This window comes from Bufo bufo, chromosome 1 (assembly GCF_905171765.1).
Source record: "Bufo bufo chromosome 1, aBufBuf1.1, whole genome shotgun sequence".
In the NCBI taxonomy this organism is placed as follows: domain Eukaryota; kingdom Metazoa; phylum Chordata; class Amphibia; order Anura; family Bufonidae; genus Bufo; species Bufo bufo.
The window spans coordinates 642,756,902-642,775,216 of NC_053389.1; the positions used below are offsets into that span (position 1 = coordinate 642,756,902).

Below are 18,315 nucleotides of genomic sequence, written 5' to 3' on the forward strand. Positions count from 1 at the left end.
TTCTACCTCACAGTTTTTTTTTTGCCTTCCTCTGGATCAACTTGCAGGATAACAGGCCGAACTGGATGGACAAATGTCTTTTTTCGGCCTTATATACTATGTTACTATGTTACTCTATCTATCTATCTATCTATCTATCTATCTATCTATCTATCTATCTATCTATCTATCTATCTATCTATCTATCTATCCCACAGGGGTTATATTGTCCGGCATGGTGTAACCTCCATACATTTGCTGTACAATATACATTATAATCCCTGTACCATGCTATACAATATACATTATAATCCATGCCATTCAATATACAGTATAACACCTAAACTGTGGGGTTATGTTGTATATTGTATGGCATGGTGTATGGATTATACTGTATATTTTACTGTATGTGTATGGATTAAAATGTATATTGTACAGCATGGTGCAGAGGTTATAATGTATATTATATGGCATGGTGCAGGGATTATAATGTATTATGTACAGCATGGTATAGGGATTATACTGTATATTACACAGCATGGTGCAGGGATTATACTGTATTGTACCGGATGGTGCAGGGGTTACATTGTATGCTCTTTTTTGTGAAAATTATTTTAGGTTTTCCTATCTCCCACCTTTGATGGTGCTGTGCCCAGCTCTGAGCCGACCCAGCTCAGCAGCTGCCAAGGCTTAGAGGGAACACTGGCTGAGACATGTTTTGATCAAAATAAATCTGCTAAGAGCCTCAGTGTAATCTATCATATCAGAATGAAGTTTTAGTCTAGATATAACCTTTGTGTTTATTGTTATGCAAGTGCTATTATGTTGTTTTTTCTTTAAAGGGTCTGTCTCACTTCAGCAAATAGCAATTATTATGTAGAGGAAGATAATACAAGTCACTTACTAATGTATGGTTACTATCCATATTGCTTCCTTTGCTGGCTGGATTCATTTTTCCATCACATTATACACTACTCATTTCCATGGTAACGACCACCCTGCAATCCATTGGTGGTGGTCGTGCTTGTACATCTCTGGTGGTCAAAACCATGGGAGTGTGTGTAGGCCAGTGCATTTTCCTATAGTGTGCATGCACGACCACCAATGCTGGATTGCAGGCTGGTCGTAACCATGGAAACGAGCAGTGTATAATGCGATGGAGAAATGAATCTAGCCAGCAAAGGAGGCAATATGGACAATTAAAATATATTAGTAAGTGTCTTGTAGTAACTTCCTCTACATTATAAATGCTATTTGATGAAGTGAGACAACCCCTTTAAATGTGACCATGCATATCTGCGTATTTATCATATCATGCAGGATGTTTTTATCTTTTTCTTTATGTGATTTTTTTTCCTTTCTAGACCTGTTCTAAGCCTTTGACAGAGTTGAATAAACTCTCAAGCCTGTAATAAGTTTTCTAATTTCTTGGCATCACAGATGGGCCTTCTTCAGGATCTCTTCATTGCTCACTAGTGATAGAAGAACATCGACCGGGACGATTCGCAAAGGCGAAGGCGCTTTCGCGATTAAATGTTCGCGAACCGCTTGTTCGCGTCGGGCCCCATTCACTTTAATGGCAGGCGAACCTTCAGGTCATATTTGCAGCCAGCAAACACTTACTAGAAGTACACAAATAGTCCCGCAACAGTGGTATACTGTACCGTACCAGAGGGGGATCATTGGCAAAAATTCCCACAAAAAATATGTATTTTAATTAGGGGCCATTTTTATGCGTCTTAAAGGGAAACTCTCAAAAATGTGCCCTGCTGGAGCCTAGAAATTTTTTATTCCCTATCGGTTTGATGTATATAAATGTGCAGCACTCCACGTTTTTGTATCCTGCAGAGTCCATTAAAAAAATGCATACGTTAACATAATTTTTTTTTCTACCATGGAACTGTATGGTGAATGGACGCCACTGTTCGGCGTACATTTTTGGTATGCATTAAATGGATGGCAAAAATAGGATGTGAACCCAGCCCTGACACAGATTGTGGCGCATAGGTCCTTAACACCGCAATCTGCATATATTTCCCGCTCATGCCAGGTCTAAAAGAGGATGGCATGGGCAGGGAAAAAGAATACAGTTATGGCTATCCAGTTATTGGATACCACCGCCATACATTGAACGGATAACACCTCTGTACAGTAACCGGATAACACCGCCATACTGTGACCGGATAAAAGGGTATAAGAGGGCACAGTACAGGGAAGGACTAGGGCACTGCACAGGGGGTGGTAAGAGGACACAATGCAGGGTATAAGCTGGCACAGTATGGGGTGAGGGGCACAGTAAGGGGTGGGGGGCACAGTCACATGACCCTGTGACATTAGAAGGTCCTTATGGTGAATGCGGTTCATACACCACCATAATGAGAGGCAGAGGAGTGAGACAAGGGTGTGATTATGTGGCTAGAGATAAAAAATGTAATTGTCAGTCAGTACAGGCCCCAAAAATTAGGCAATAGGCATTCACCTGACAGCACAGAACTTTGGATTCTGTGGCTGGAGGTAAATTAGGCGGTCACAGGATAAATATGTAACTGTTGGCCAGTATAGGCTCCAGAAATTAGGCAATCGGCATTCACCTGACAGCAAAGAACTTTGGATTCTGTGGCTGGAGGTACATTAGGCGGTCACAGGATAAATATGTAACTGGCGGCTAGTACAGGCCCCAAAAATTAGGCATTCACCTGACATAAAAGACCATTCTTTGTTCTGGGTGGTGGCAGATATGTGTGGGCTGGCATGATGAAATTCAATTACATGTGGTCATCACAGGTGTTAAATTCCTCCTAGATCCATGCCTCATTCATTTTTAGAAATGTGAGGTAGTCCACACTGTCGTGAGCTAGGCGAGTGCGCTTATCGATCACAATCCCCCCTGCTGAAAGTCCATTCAGGCAGGACACTCGACGAGGGGCAAGCCAAGAGTTCATGGCAATTTGTGCCAGCTCTGGCCACAGGTCAAGCACTGCACACTCAGTAGTCAAGGGGATCCTCGCTTCTCAGAGCGTCCACATCGGCCGTTAACCTGATGTAGTCGGACACCTGTCGGTCTATTCATTCCCTGAGGCTGGATCCGGAGGATCATTTGCATGTCTTTCCCATATGCCTATGTTTATGCAATTGAGTTTTTACATGACAAAACTGTATAGAAAGGTTATTGAATATTATGTTAGGACAATCAGAAAACTTTTTGTCACCCTAAGGCTACATGCACACGACCGTGGTGTGTTTTGCGGTCCGCAAATCGTGGATCCGCAAAACATGAATGGCGTCTGTGCGCGTTTCGCAATTTGCGGAACAGCACAGACAGCCTTTAATATAACTGCCTATTCTTGTCCGCAAAGCGCGGACAAGAATAGGACATGTTATATTTTTTTTGCGGGTCCACGGAACGGAGCAACGGATGCGGACAGCACAGGGAGTAATGTCCGCATCTATTGCGGCCCCATTGAAGTGAATGGGTCCGCATCCGAGCTGCCAAAACGGCGGCTCGGATGTGGACCAAAACAACGGCCGTGCGCATGAGGTCTAATGATATTGACCAAGGTGCGCGGGTCCACCCAAGCAATCCAACAGTTATGAAGTAACTTTGAGGCTTACTGGCTCTCAGTCAGATGAGAGCTGGTTTGGAATGTCTCATAGTGCACAAGGCTGCCATTGTAAGGTATGCTGACTAAGCCTGTTATTTGTCTCATGGATAGCTTGATGGCTTGCACATACCTTGCTTTTGGAATATAGCCTTTGTGTGGTTGTCTATTGTATGTCGTAGATAATAGGAGTCCAAGGCACATCCAGCCATCCTCTTAATGCTGTTTCTAAACCATTTTGATGGGTTTTCCATACATTTTTACCTTTTTTTGTGAACCAGACATCCTCTTCTCTTCCGAGCAGGGGGTGCCTGGGGTTCTCCCATTTACTTCCATTGTGCTCGGATGCTCAGTAGAGCACACGTGCATACCGATGTGTTCGGCCAGAGCACACGAGCACTTTGGTGCTCGATCAGCACTAGTTGTTAGTTGAAGCTGGCATATCACCCTCAAGCAGTAATTTTGTGTATGCAGGTATATACCAAACCGCAGGAGCACATTGCTATGGCAGGGAACAACATTAAAAGACAAAACATGCAATGTGACAACTCACTGCAATATAGAGTACAAAATTGCATAATAATTGCGTGCTACACTACAAGTGAGATATACTTGCCAAATCGTTTTGTACAAAATTATTTGATCGGGTTCTGTTATAGGGTTGGGGGTGTGTCCATGTGCTGAAACGTCTCAATTGGCTGTCCTGTCCCACCTGATGGATGTGTCATAGGTCAAAGTTCGGCGCAATGCAAAAGAATATGGCGTGCGTAGACATTGCCATATGTTCAAATGTTCGGCAGATCGCGAACGCGCAAAGTTCGCTGCGAACCGACCGCCGGGCGAACCGCAAGACCATCACTATTGCTCACCAACCAAACATCAAATGTCTCCCATTTACACACCATCTAATTGATATGCCCTCTCTATTGGTGTCCCTCAAGGCTCTGTCCCTGGGACCCCTACTTTCCTCTATTTATACCATTGGCCTGGCAGAGCTCACAAAACCCCATGGCTCCCAGTACCACTTCTACACTGATGACACTCAAATTTACCCCTCTGGCTCATATTTCACTTCCCTACAATACAGAGTTCAAGAGTGTCTGTTGTCTATATTCTTCTTCTTCTCATTCAGTTTTCTAAAACTCAAAATGGAGAAGCTGAATTCGTCATCTTTCCCTAATCTCACTCAACCCCCTACCAGACCTAGCAATCAAAGTCAATTGCTCTACACTTTCCCAGTCTCACAAGTCCACTACCTTGAAAAACCTTTAATTCCTCTCTTTCCTTCAAACCATACATCCAAACTTAGCACTTCCTGCTGCCTCAAGCTGGAATCTACTTTTTCCTCAACCTTGAGACAATATCCTCCACTGTGGCTTCCTATCTAACACTCCTGTGCCCCCACAATCTACCCTTAGCTCTGTTGCTTAGTTAATCCACCTCTCCTCTGCCTCTCAACTCTGCCAATCCTTTCGGTAGCTACCCTTAAAAATGACATACAATCCGTCCACAGCTTGTCCCCTCCATACACCTCTGACCTAATCTCCTGATACAGCTCCATATTTTATCTTGCTACCACAACACATCAGACTCTTTCCAACTTTTAAAACTTTCAAATGAAACCTGAAAACCTACATCTTCCGAAAAGTCCACAACCTACAATTAGGCCTCATGCACATGAACGTATTTTGTTTCCGTGTCCATTCCGTTTTTTTTTGCAGATAGGATGTAGACCCATTAATTTCAATGGGTTCACAAAAAATGCAACACAGACGTCACAAGGAAGTCATCCGTATTTTGTGGAGACCGCAAAATACATACGGTCGTGTGCATGTAGCCTAACTCTGTTGCCACTGCAACATCATTGATTCTATCTGGGATTACCTGAAAATAAAGAAAGATCAGAGCAAGCCTACATCCATAAATGATCTGTGGTTAGTTCTCCAAGATGTTTAGAACAACCTCCCTGCCGAGACCCTTTAAAAACTGTGTGCAAGTGTATCTTTGGTATGACCACCAAAGAGTGGTCATACCAGATATTGATTTTAGATTTCTCTTTTGTTCACTCAATTAGTATTTTGTTAATTGATTAAAATAAACTAACACTTCTATTTTTTAAAGCATTCCTACTTTGCAGCATTTTTCCACACCTGCCGAAAACTTTTGCACATCTATGTACATAAGCCATGCCTATAATAAATATTTTTCCACTGCAGAGATCTGTTTTCTTCCTAATTTCTACATGTAGAATAGTAACCGTTCATAAGGCTGAAATACAGGCATACTTATATCCAATACAGCGTATCAAATAAATAAATTATGTGGGTTAAGAGTTACCCACTTTATTGCATGGAGTAATATTTAAAGGGAACTTGTCATCACAGTTAGTCATATGCAATTAATTATATGGCACTGTAGATTATATCACAGCAAAATCATTTCTGTGTCTTTCAAAAATATCAGATTTCTATATGCACTGTAAATGCAGATAATCAAGTAATCGGGGTGTGTACACTGACCAACTCACAGAGTCTCTACACAAGTCTAACTATCTGACCATTATTAACATCCCCCGGTTGTTTCAAGTCACCCCAGCATGTCTGGAATTTTAGAAATGCTTCATAATTCCTCTTTCCCTCCTCCTCGCCTGACATACGAATTACAGTATGTTGACGTGTATACACTAGAAGAGAAGGGAAGGAGAAATTATGGCACATGCGCAAGACTTCAGATGTGGCGGGATGACTTTGAGTATGCAGGAGGTTGTCAATCTTAGAGAGATGTGTGGGCATGGTTACTGTGACTTTGACAGTGTAAGAAGATTCCCAAATGACTCCATTACCCACATACCCACAAGGTACAATTTCAAAGTGTAGTTACAAAAACAAGAACTAAACAATTATTTTGCTGCAAATGTATTCCCTTTGATTCAGTAGAGCGCATGTGAGACTCAAAAATCACCACAATACTTGATAAACCAAACCTATTGTTTAGATTGCTGGATAAATGTCACATACACATAACTAGAACAGAATGAAGATTTTTTTTTTTTACATCCATGCTTTCATTAGTAAATGTATGTTGAGCAATGGAAACTGGGTTAATTAGGTTCATGTTATCTCATTGTTTCACATTATTTTCATTCTGCATTAATTTTTAATAAACTCACATCTGGTCTTGTCCTGGAAACACTGTCAGTCAAAACTGCAGATTGTTGATGAGATATTTTATATTCGATGGTGTCTGTAAGTTTTTCTAAAAGTCTCTCCCTCATGACATCGGATGTTTCCTAAAAAAAAAAAATTGGACCTTGTAAAGTTCAAAAAGTTCTAATTTTTCAATATGAAGTCAATTATATAAATTATTTTCAACTGTAGCATAAGAACCCTGATATATCAAGACCATTTTCCACCAACCTAACTATTCAAACCACTTAATCCACTGCCACTCAGACCAGGCACATGGCATGGGAATGTTGTGATGCTATGTCCAAGACTCACAGAGATTGCCGAGCACTGCATTAGTCCAGTAAAATCAGCAGTTTTATTAGGTCAATCTAAAAAGACATATACATAAAATTGTAATATTTCCTCTGCATATACTCATCATCGTGACCAAGAGCTAATGTAGCTCGAAATACATCAGCCAATTTTGTGTGTGTGCTTTTTTATTTTGATCTAATAAGTTCCTGACTATACTGGAGTCAAGCAATGCTGGACAGTCTCTGTGAACCTTGGATAGCAGTTACAGTGAGGAACAGAAGTATTTGAACACCCTGCGATTTTGCAAGTTCTCCCACTTAGAAATCATGGAGGGGTCTGAAATTCACATTGTAAGTGCATTCCCACTCTGAGAGACAGAATAAAAAAATAAAAACATCAGGAATAGTGTTGATCACGAATATTCGAATTTCGAATTTTTTGCGTGAATATAGGTAATTCGAAAATTCGTGAATTTTTAGAATATAGTGATATATATTCGTAATTTTGAATATTCGAGATTTTTTTATTGTGAATTTTCGTAATGCATAGTGCCGAGTAAAAACATAATTCCTCCCTGCTTCTTGCTTGTGGGCCAATGACTCATTGGCCCACAAGCAAGAAGCAGGGAGGAATCATGACTTTAAATGGAAAAAATTATGAATATTCAAAAAAACTAATATATAGCACTATATCGAATATATTAGTTTTTTCGAATATTCGTAATATTCTAAAACAAGAATATATAGCAATATAGCGAATATTTGAAAAAAAAACAAATGTAGAGCAATTTAGCTAATATAGTGCTATAATCTTCTGTCTAATAGTTGTAATTTTTTTCTCATCTGAAGTTTCAACTATTGAAAAAAAGATTATAGCACTATATTAGCTAAATTGCTCTATATTAATTTTTTTTTCTTTGAATATTCGCTATATTGCTATATATTCTTGTTTTAGAATATTCGTAATATTCGAAAAAACTAATATATTAGTTTTTTTAGAATATTTGTAATATTCTAAAACAAGAATATATAGCAATATAGCGAATATTCGAAAAGAAAATGAATATAGAGCAATTTAGCTAATATGGTGCTATAATCTTCTTTGTTTAATAGTTGTAATTTTTTTCTCATCTGAAGTTCAGATTGGAAAAAAATGACAACTATTAAAAAAAAATATTATAGCACTATATTAGCTAAATTGCTCTACATTCTTTTTTTTTTTATATTGGCTGTATTGCTATATATTCTTGTTTTAGAATATTACAAATATTCGAAAAAACAAATATATTCGATATAGTGCTATGACTCTTTGGCCCACAAGCAAGAAGCAGGGAGGAATCCTGTTTTTGCTCGGCAATTGAAAAATTTGCGCTAAAAATTTGCATTACGAAAATTTGCATATTACGCGATCATTACCTCGTCGATTTTTCGAGTAAAAAAATCGTAGAATATAACGAATATTCGAATCTGCGAATATTCGCCGAATATTCTACAAAATATTCGCGAAATATCGCGAATTCAAATATGACTACTGCCGCTCATCACTAATCAGGAAATCACATTGTATGATTTTTAAAGAATAGATTTGTCTTGCACTGCTGAACATAAATATTTGAACACCTGAGAAAAAGCAAGAATTCTGGCTCTCAAAGACCTGTCACTGTGCCTTTAAAAAGTCCACCTCTACTCCACTCATTAATCTAACTTAGTAGCACCTGTCTGAGCTCTTTAAAGACCCCTGTCCACCCCACAGTCAGTCAGACGCCAACTACTACCATGGGCAAGGCCAAAGAGCTGTCAAAAGACACCAGAGACAAAATTGTGGACCTCCACAAGGCTGGAAAGGGCTACGGGGCAATTGCCAAGCAGCTTGGTGAAAATAGATCAACTGTTGGAGCAATTGTTAGAAAATGGAAGAGGCTAAAGACGACTGTTAGTCTCCCTTGGACTGGGGCTCCATGCAAGATCTCACCTCGTGGGGTATCACTGATGATAAGAAAGGTGAGGAATCAGCCCAGAACTACAAGGGAGGAGCTGGTCAATGACATGAAGAGAGCTGGGACCAAAGTTTCAAAGGTCACTGTCGGTAGAACACTACGCCCTCATGGTTTCAAATTATGCATTGCATGGAAGGTTCCCCTGCTCAAGTCATCACATGTCCAGGCCCGTCTAAAGTTTGCCAATGACCATTTGGATGATCCAGAGGAGGCATGTGAGAAAGTCATGTGGTCAGATGAGGCCAAAGTAGAACTTTTTGGTCTAAACTTCACTTGTCGTGTTTGGAGGAAAAAGAAGGATGAGTTGCATCCCAAGAACACCATCCCTACTGTGAAGCATGTTGGTGTTAACATCATGCTTTGGGGGTGCTTTTCTGTGAAGGAGACAGGACGACTGCACTGTATTAAGAAGAGGATTAATGGGCCCATTTATTGTAAGATTTTGAGCAACAACCTCCTTCCCTCAATCAGAGCATTGAAGATGGGTCGTGGCTGGGTCTTCCAACATGACCACAACCCGAAGCACACAGCCAGGATAACTAAGGAGTGGCTCCGTAAGAAGCATATCAAGGTACTGGAGTGGCCTAGCCAGACTCCAGACCTAAATCCAATAGAACATCTTTGGAGGGAGCTGAAACTCTGTGTTGCTCAGCGACAGCCCCGAAACCTGACAGATCTAGAGGAGATCTGTCTGGAGGAGTGGGCCAAAATCCCTGTTGCAGTGTGTGCAAACCTGGTCAAGAACTACAGGAAACGCTTTACCTCTGTAATTGCAAACAAAGGCTTCTGTACCAAATATTAACACTGATTTTCTCAGGTGTTCAAATACTTATGTTCAGCAGAGCAAGACAAATACATTCTTTAAAAATCATACAATGTGATTTCCTGAATTTTTTATTTTTATTCTGTCTCTCAGATTGGGAATGCACCTACAATGTGAATTTCAGAGTGATTTCTAAGTGGGAGAACTTGCAAAATCGCAGGGTGTTGAAATACTTCTGTTCCTCACTGTATATTGTTAATATTATTTGCTTTGTGTAATTTATTTGAGATGTTAAAGGGAACCTCTTACCTATACTATGGTGTCCTCACTGAGGGTAGCATAGTGCAGTGATAGATCCACTGATTTCAGTGGTCTGTCACTTCTGTGATGACAGTAGTTTTAGAGTACTGACATGCCGAATGTGCAACAGCAGGGAAATGGACAGTTATCATCATGAGGCGAGGGAGGTCAGGTACAGCTAGTCTCATCAGACTCATCTCAATCGCAGTGCTGCCAGCACAGAAGTGACATCAGCAGGTCTTTCACTACATTATGCTGCCCTTAGTGAGGGCAGCATCGTGCAGGTGACAGGTTCCCTTTAACCACCTCCCGTCACACTAACGCCGATAGGCGTCAGTGCGGCGGCACTCTCAGGTCTCGATGACGCCAATAGGCGTCATCTCGTGAGACCCGAGATTTCCTGTGAACGCGCGCTCACAGGAGCGCGCGTTCACAGGATTGTGCAGTTCAGAAGTTCAACTACAGCCTGCCGGCAGCGATCATTGGCTGGCAGGCTGTAGATTTTTAAAAGATCCAATGAAATGGGTATGTCAGACTCTATTTTGTAAATAGCGTCTGATATACCTGCTACCTGGCCCTCTGGTGGTCCCTTTTGCTTGGATCGACCACCAGAGGACCCAGGCAGCTCTGTAAGTAGCACCAATCACCACACATACACTACACCCCCCTCTGTCACTTATTAACCCCTTATTAACTCCTGATCACCCCATATAGACTCATTGATCACCCCCCTGTAAGGGTTCCTCATCACCGCCAGGTAGTTAGCTACTTGTTAGGTAGTTAATGCCCAGCCTACCGCACCGCAGTCACTGATTAGTCGCTGATTAGCGTCATCGCTGTCGCTAATCAGCACTAGTACTATATAGTATCTGTAAGTGATCAAGACTGATCGCAATCAGATCTATAAGTACATTAGGGTCACCTTAGGCTCTACAAAAAACGCAGTGTTCGCCCCGATCAGGCCTGATCTTGTGCGCACACTTGCGTTCAGTCTGCCCCACCGCAGTGGCCGAATTTTTTTTTTCTGATCACTGCAAAAACACCGTAAAATCGCTACGCCACTATAAAGATCACTTACGAGCTTTTTGGAACTTTATTAGCGATCGCAGCTTTACTTCGCAAGCACTTCTTTTTACTAGGCAGGAGTGCTCTTTTTCCTGGGTAGTCTCAGAGGAATACCCCCTAAATTTAGTTAGTCCAAAATGTCAAACAAGGGGTATTCCGCTGAAGAGGCCTACAGGATTGATGGATGAAAGCGATGGGGATGCCTCACCCGCTGAATCCAGTGGTTCAGAATATGAACCTGTAGACAGCAGTGGCACACTAACCGCTAGTGAAGATGAAGAGGTTGAGGTCCCTGCTAAGGTCAGGCGTACCCGATCCCATGTCAGTGTTCTGCCTACCCCCCATGATGAGCCTCATTTGCAGCAGAATGGTGCTAGCGCTGATATTTTTTATGGTGCGGCATACACCAGCAGCGCAGCACATCTTGGACCTTCTACCAGCACTGCCGTATTCCCTGGTGAAGTGGCGAGCACCAGAAGGGCAGTTCAAGCTGGTACGGTGGCACGTGCATTAACTCCCCCATCGCAGCCACCATGTTCACAGGCCCGTAGAGCCCTTAGTATCCCAGAGGTGCTGGCAAACCCTAATTGGCACTCCCCTGATTCCGCCGCACCCGTATTGCCCCCTTTCACCGCCCAGTCTGGAGTTCGCATTGAGACAGCTCATTTAGGATCGGCCCTTGAGTTTTTTGAGCTGTTCTTCACCGCGGATCTCTATGACTTAGTTGTGGCAGAAACCAACCGCTACACCACAGACTATATAACCGCCAATCCCGAAAGCTTCTATGCCCAGCCTTACCGGTGGAAACCAGTCACAGTTTCCGAATTTAATTTTTTTTTGGGCCTTATCCTCAGCATGGGTCTGACAAAAAAAATGTATTGCGGTCCTATTGGTCTAAAGACCCAATACATTACATGCCCATGTTCTCTGCTGCAATGTCCAGGGCACGTTTTGAGGTCATCATGCGCTTTATGCATTTCGCTGACAATAAAACCTGTCATCCAAGAGGCCACCCTGCTTATGACCGGCTCCACAAAATTCGGCCCCTCATAGACCATTTGTCATCCAGATTTGCAGATACGTATACCCCCAATCAGAACATCTGCATAGACGAGTCCCTAGTACATTTTACCGGGTGCCTTGGCATCAAACAGTACATCCCCAGCAAGCGCGCCCGGTATGGGGTCAAACTGTATAAGCTCTGTGAAAGGGCCACAGGCTATACATATCGTTTTAGGGTCTATGAGGGAAAAGACTCAAAACTGGAGCCGGTCGGATGCCCTGACTACCTGGGGAGCAGTGGCAAGATTGTCTGGGACTTGGTGTCACCCTTACTCCACAAGGGGTACCACTTATACGTGGACAATTTTTACACAAGCGTGGCCCTCTTTCGGCACTTACATATAGTCGGAATTCAATGCTGTGGCACCGCGCGACCTAGTCGCCGGGGCTTCCCCCAACGGCTCGTTAATACCCGACTTGCACGGGGGGAGAGGGCTGCCTTGTGTGACCAAGAACTGCTCGCGGTGAAGTGGAGGGACAAGAGGGACGTTTACCTTCTGTCCACCATTCACGCAGACACGACTGTCCAAATTGAAAGGGCAACTGGAGTCATTGAGAAACCCCTCTCTGTCCACGACTATAACCTTCACATGGGAGGGGTGGACTTCAATGACCAGATGTTAGCTCCCTATTTAGTGTCCCGCCGCACCAGACGCTGGTATAAGAAGGTGTCTGTTTATTTAATTCAATTGGCTGTCTATAATAGTTTTGTTCTCTACAGTAAGGCTGGTAGAACAGGATCCTTCCTAAAATTCCAGGAAGAGATCATTTCGGAACTCCTGTATCCAGGAGGGTCCGTGCCCCAAGTCCCTGATGTAGTGAGCCGGCTACATGGCAGACACTTCCCGAGTGTCTATCCGTGTCTATCCTGGTACCCCAACTCAGCGCTCCCCAAGAAAAATATGTTGCGTCTGTAGCAGGGCTGGAATAAGGCGTGACACCACCTTTTTTTGTCCTGACTGTCCTGACCAGCCTGCCCTATGCATAGGGGAGTGTTTCCGCAAGTACCACACACAGGTACACTATTAGTGTAGGGATTGCGTGACACAGGACAGGCACACAGGGGTCTTAGGGCCCTTTCACACAGAGCTGCCACAAACCTCTCCTTTCACCTGGGACAAAGTGCATAATGTACTTCGCCACATCTCTGGGCAATTTGCGCTTTGCACATTGTCCCATGGGGAAGGAGAGGTTTATCCTCTAAAGGTAAAAAAATAAAAAAATAAAATCACAGGTAAGCAAAAAAGTTAATGTTCTGTTTCAAATGTTCAATAAAGTTTATAAAAGTTAATGTTCTGTTTCAAATGTTATATAAAGTTAATGTTAATAAATTTATTGCGTTGCGGCCTGTTTTTTTTTTTTTTACCTTCTAGGTGGACCAAGCGATCAACCAGCTGCAGCACTGATGTGCATTCTGACAGAAGCATTGCGCTGCTGTCAGATTACACAAAAGTCGGTGTATGCGGCGCTGCAAGACGAGATTTTTCCTCTGCAGTAAAAAAGATACGTTTGCCGAGGCTTATGAGCTGAGGGGCGGTGTTCATATGCTTTGGCAAACACTTTGTATAAAAATATATATTTTTATTTTAATTCTGGCAATGATTTATTCATTCACATCGATTGATGTGAATGGAGAAATCGGGTTTGCCAGGGCATACGAACTGAGTGGGTTTGGATGTTGGGCGGAGCTCCTATGTCCTGGCAGACGCCTTTTCCCTCTGCACATTTTTTGGCAGAGATTTTTTCATCCACATTGATCGATGCGAATGAAGAAATCTGTGCCGTATGCTCAATATAAGGAGAATAGCAGAAACTCCTAATGCTGGCCATACATGTAATGATTGTGGAGACCCTCAAATGCCAGGGCAGTACAAACACCCCACAAATGACCCCATTTTGGAAAGAAGACACCCCAAGGTATTCGCTGAGGGGCATATTGAGTCCATGAAAGATTGAACTTTTTGTTCCAAGTTAGCGGAAAGGGAAACTTTGTGAGAAAAAACAAAAAAAATCAATTTCTGCTAACTTGTGCCAAAAAATAAATCTTCTATGAACTCGCCATGCCCCTCACGGAATACCTTGGGGTGTCTTCTTTCCAAAATGGGGTCACATGTGGGGTATTTATACTGCCCTGGCATTTTAGGGGCCCTAAAGCGTGAGAAGAAGTCTGGAATCCAAATGTCTAAAAATGCCCTCCTAAAAGGTACTCATTGGAATTTGGGCCCCTTTGCGCACCTAGGCTGCAAAAAAGTGTCACACATGTGGTATCGCCGTACTCAGAAGCAGTAGGGCAATGTGTTTTGGGGTGTATTTTTACATATACCCATGCTGGGTGAGAGAAATATCTCTGTAAATTGACAACTTTCTATAAAAAAATGGGAAAAGTTGTCATTTACAGAGATATTTCTCTCACCCAGCATGGGTATATGTAAAAATACACCCCAAAACACATTTCCCTACTTCTTTTGAGTACGGCGATACCACATGTGTGACACTTTTTTGCAGCCTAGGTGCGCAAAGGGGCCCAAATTCCAATGAGTACCTTTAGGATTTCACAGGGCATTTTTTACGCATTTGGATTCCAAACTACTTCTCACGCTTTAGGGCCCTTAAAATGCCAGAGCAGTATAAATACCCCACAAGTGACCCCATTTTGGAAAGAAGACACCCCAAGGTATTTCGTGAGGGGCATGGTGAGTTCATGTAAAATTTTATTTTTTGTCACAAGTTAGTGAAATATAAGACTTTGTAAGAAAAAACATTTTATAAAAAAAAATTTCCGCTAACTTGTTCCCCCCCAAAAAATCTTCTATGAACTCGCCATGGCCCTCACGGAATACCTTGGGGTGTCTTCTTTCCAAAATGGGGTCACTTGTGGGGTATTTATATTGCCCTGGCATTTTAGGGGCCCTAAAGCGTGAGAAGTAGTTTGGAATCCAAATGCGTAAAAAATGCCCTGTGAAATCCTAAAGGTACTCATTGGAATTTGGGCCCCTTTGCGCACCTAGGCTGCAAAAAAGTGTCACACATGTGGTATCGCCGTACTCAGAAGAAGTAGGGCAATGTGTTTTGGGGTGTATTTTTACATATACCCATACTGTGTATGAGAAATATCTCTGTAAATGACAACTTTTTAATTTTTTTTATACAAAGTTGTCAATTTACAGAGATATTTCTCTCACCCAGCATGGGTATATGTAAAAATACACCCCAAAACACATTTCCCTACTTCTTCTGAGTACGGCGATACCACATGTGTGACACTTTTTTGCAGCCTAGGTGCGTAAAGGGACCGAAATTCCAATGAGTACCTTTAGGCTTTACAGGGTTGCTCACAATTTAGCCCCGCCCAAAATGCCAGAACAGTAAACACACCCCGCAAATGACCCCATTTCGGAAAGTAGACACGCCAAGGTATTCACTGAGGGGCATAGTGAGTCCGTGGGAGATTTTTTTTTTTTTGCCAGAAGTTAGCAGAAATGGAAACTTTATTTTATTTATTTTTTTCTCAGAAAGTGTCTTTTTCCGCTAATTTGTGAAAAAAAATTAAATCATTCATAAACTCACCATGTCCCTCCGCGAATACTTTGGGGTGTCTTCTTTCTAAAATGGGGTCATTTGTGGGGTATTTATACTATCCTGGCATTCTAGCACCTCAAGAAACATGACAGGTGCTCAGAAAGTCAGAGCTGCTTCAAAATGCGGAAATTCACATTTTTGTACCATAGTTTGTAAACGCTATAACTTTTGCGCAAACCAATAAATATACACTTATTGGATTTTTTTTTTATCAAAGACATGTAGCACAATAAATTCTGACACAAACTTGTATAGAAATGTAATTATATTTGAACAATTTAACCAGAGAAAGTTAAAAATACACTTTTTTTTTTAGAAAATTGCGGTCTATTTTGATTAATATCAGAAAAACGAAAAATCTCAGCAGCAATCAAATACCACCAAAAGAAAGCTGTATTTGTGAGAAGAAATTAATTTGGGTGCCAAGTTGGATGACCGAGCAATAAACCGTTAAAGTTGTGAAGTGCCGATTTGTAAAAAAGGGCCTGGTCACTAGGGGGGTATAAACCTGTGGTCCTAAAGTGGTTAAACAAAGATTGTTACATGATAACCTGCAAAACTTGAAATTTAGGATAACCGCATATAACTTTCTTGCAAGCAAAAGGATCTCTCAGCCCCCACTAATATCTGCTTCCAAACTGTTTTATTCAAAAGATTTTTATATAGAAATAAACTTATCTTTCCAACTTTTATATTATTTCTGACAGTAAATTATCTCCTATGGAAACAAAGGAATGATTAAATCGAACATGCCCAATCCCTCTTTACCCTGGCATTTACTGCCTGGAGAAGAGTTAGGGGGCCCCACACAAAGAGTAACAGGATAAACATACCTTTTGTGGAGCTTTTCTCTTCAGTTGTAGTGTGAATATGAACATTTAATCTGCCAGAATTTGCTCTTTCAAATGATCAGTAAGCAGAGCTTCACTATTAAAGTGCTCTCTGCATTGAGCTGCTTCAGACCTTCCCTCTACTTTGAGTGACAGCTGTAGAATCCAACCAGAAGATAACTACAGCTGTTAAGATGCTCAATGCAGATTGCAGGGAACACTGCAAAGCTCCGTTGTGAACATGTGCAAGAGCAGAATCTGGCAGAAATAAAACTTCATATTCACACTATTCCTGAATCCTGATGAGGAAATGTATGTTTGTACTGCACTTCCCAGTCACTACCTAGTGCTGTCAGCAGTTTAGAATGGTGAACCTGCTGACAGATCCCCATAAAAACAATTCTGAAACAGTGCTGAAAGATTGGTCACTTCCTTTCGTGGTCCTTGGTAGACAGGGGTCTCAAAGAAGCACATCTTCGTACTGCAAATTATTTCACTTTGAATTTAGTATGTATTGACACAAAAGATTTATGCAGAATTAAAGTAATTATGATTGCGTTGTGATCGATTGCGTTCGGTCAGTGATTTTGAACCAAAAACAGGTGCAGATCTAAACAAAGAACAGGGGCAGATCTTTCCCTTAGGCCATGTTCACATCAGTGTTTTGGTCAGTGATTTCAATCAGTAATTGTAAGCAAAAACCAGGATTGGAGCCTCCACAGACATAAGGTATAAGGGAGGGATCTGCACCTGTTCTGTGTTTAGAGCCAATCCTGGTTTTGGCTCACATTCACTGATGGAAATCACTGACCAAAAGACTGATGTGTGAATAAGGCCAGTTAGTTGTGCCACAGTCTGTGACTTTTCCCCGCTCAAGCCAGGTCTATAAAAGTGGGCGTGGCATGGGCAGGAAGGTGGACAGGCTGACACGCCCGTCTCATTAATCATTTTCTGGGCCTATTTTAGGCATAGAAAATAGTCTAAATGTAAGCCAACATGGAAGCTGGCTTACATTTAGAACTGGCGCTGGAGGTGCAGAAGTTATGTAGAGGCCAATGCCTCTTCAGAACTCTGGCGGATCCACTGCCAGATATAGGGTTATTAAGACCGGTGTCTAAAATGCTGGTCTTAATAGTCTTTATAGAGCACTAGCAGAAGGACCCGGATTTGCACGGGCATATTTCATCTATTCCATTTAATGTTTGTGTATGACACTAAAAGATATCAACAGTATCCCCCTTAACAGTGAGCTCTACAGCACCCCGCCCATTAACACTGACCTCCATAGCGAACCCTTCCCTTTAACTGTGACATCCACAGTTCCCTGTCCCCTTAAGAGACCTTCACAGTGCCTGCACCCTTAACAGTGACCTCCACAGCAGCCTGCCACTTTAACAATGACCTCCCTAGCGGCCGCCCCTTCATTAGTGACCTCCACAGTACCCCATCTCCTTAACAGTGATTTCCACAACACCCCGTCCCCTTAACAGTGGCCTCTACAGCTATCTGCTCCTTAACACTGATGTCCATAGTGGAACGTCCCCTTAACTGTGACCTCCACAGCAGCCTGCCCCTAGGGTGGCCAGAGGTCCGGTTTTACACTGAGCAGTCCAGCTCTCAGACTTCCTGTCCAGATGGACACAGGGATGTTCTTCTGAAC

The 18,315-nt window shown here is 42.2% G+C and overlaps 1 protein-coding gene across 1 annotated transcript in view; it reads right to left on the reverse strand.

The window, feature by feature from the left end:
• LOC120985761 (tetratricopeptide repeat protein 24-like) overlaps positions 1 to 18,315 on the reverse strand; it is a 100,991-nt gene that overhangs the window by 12,736 nt on the left and 69,940 nt on the right. The window contains 1 exon segment of the mRNA XM_040413886.1: positions 6,748 to 6,867. Coding sequence (XP_040269820.1) covers positions 6,748 to 6,867 — 120 coding nt within the window.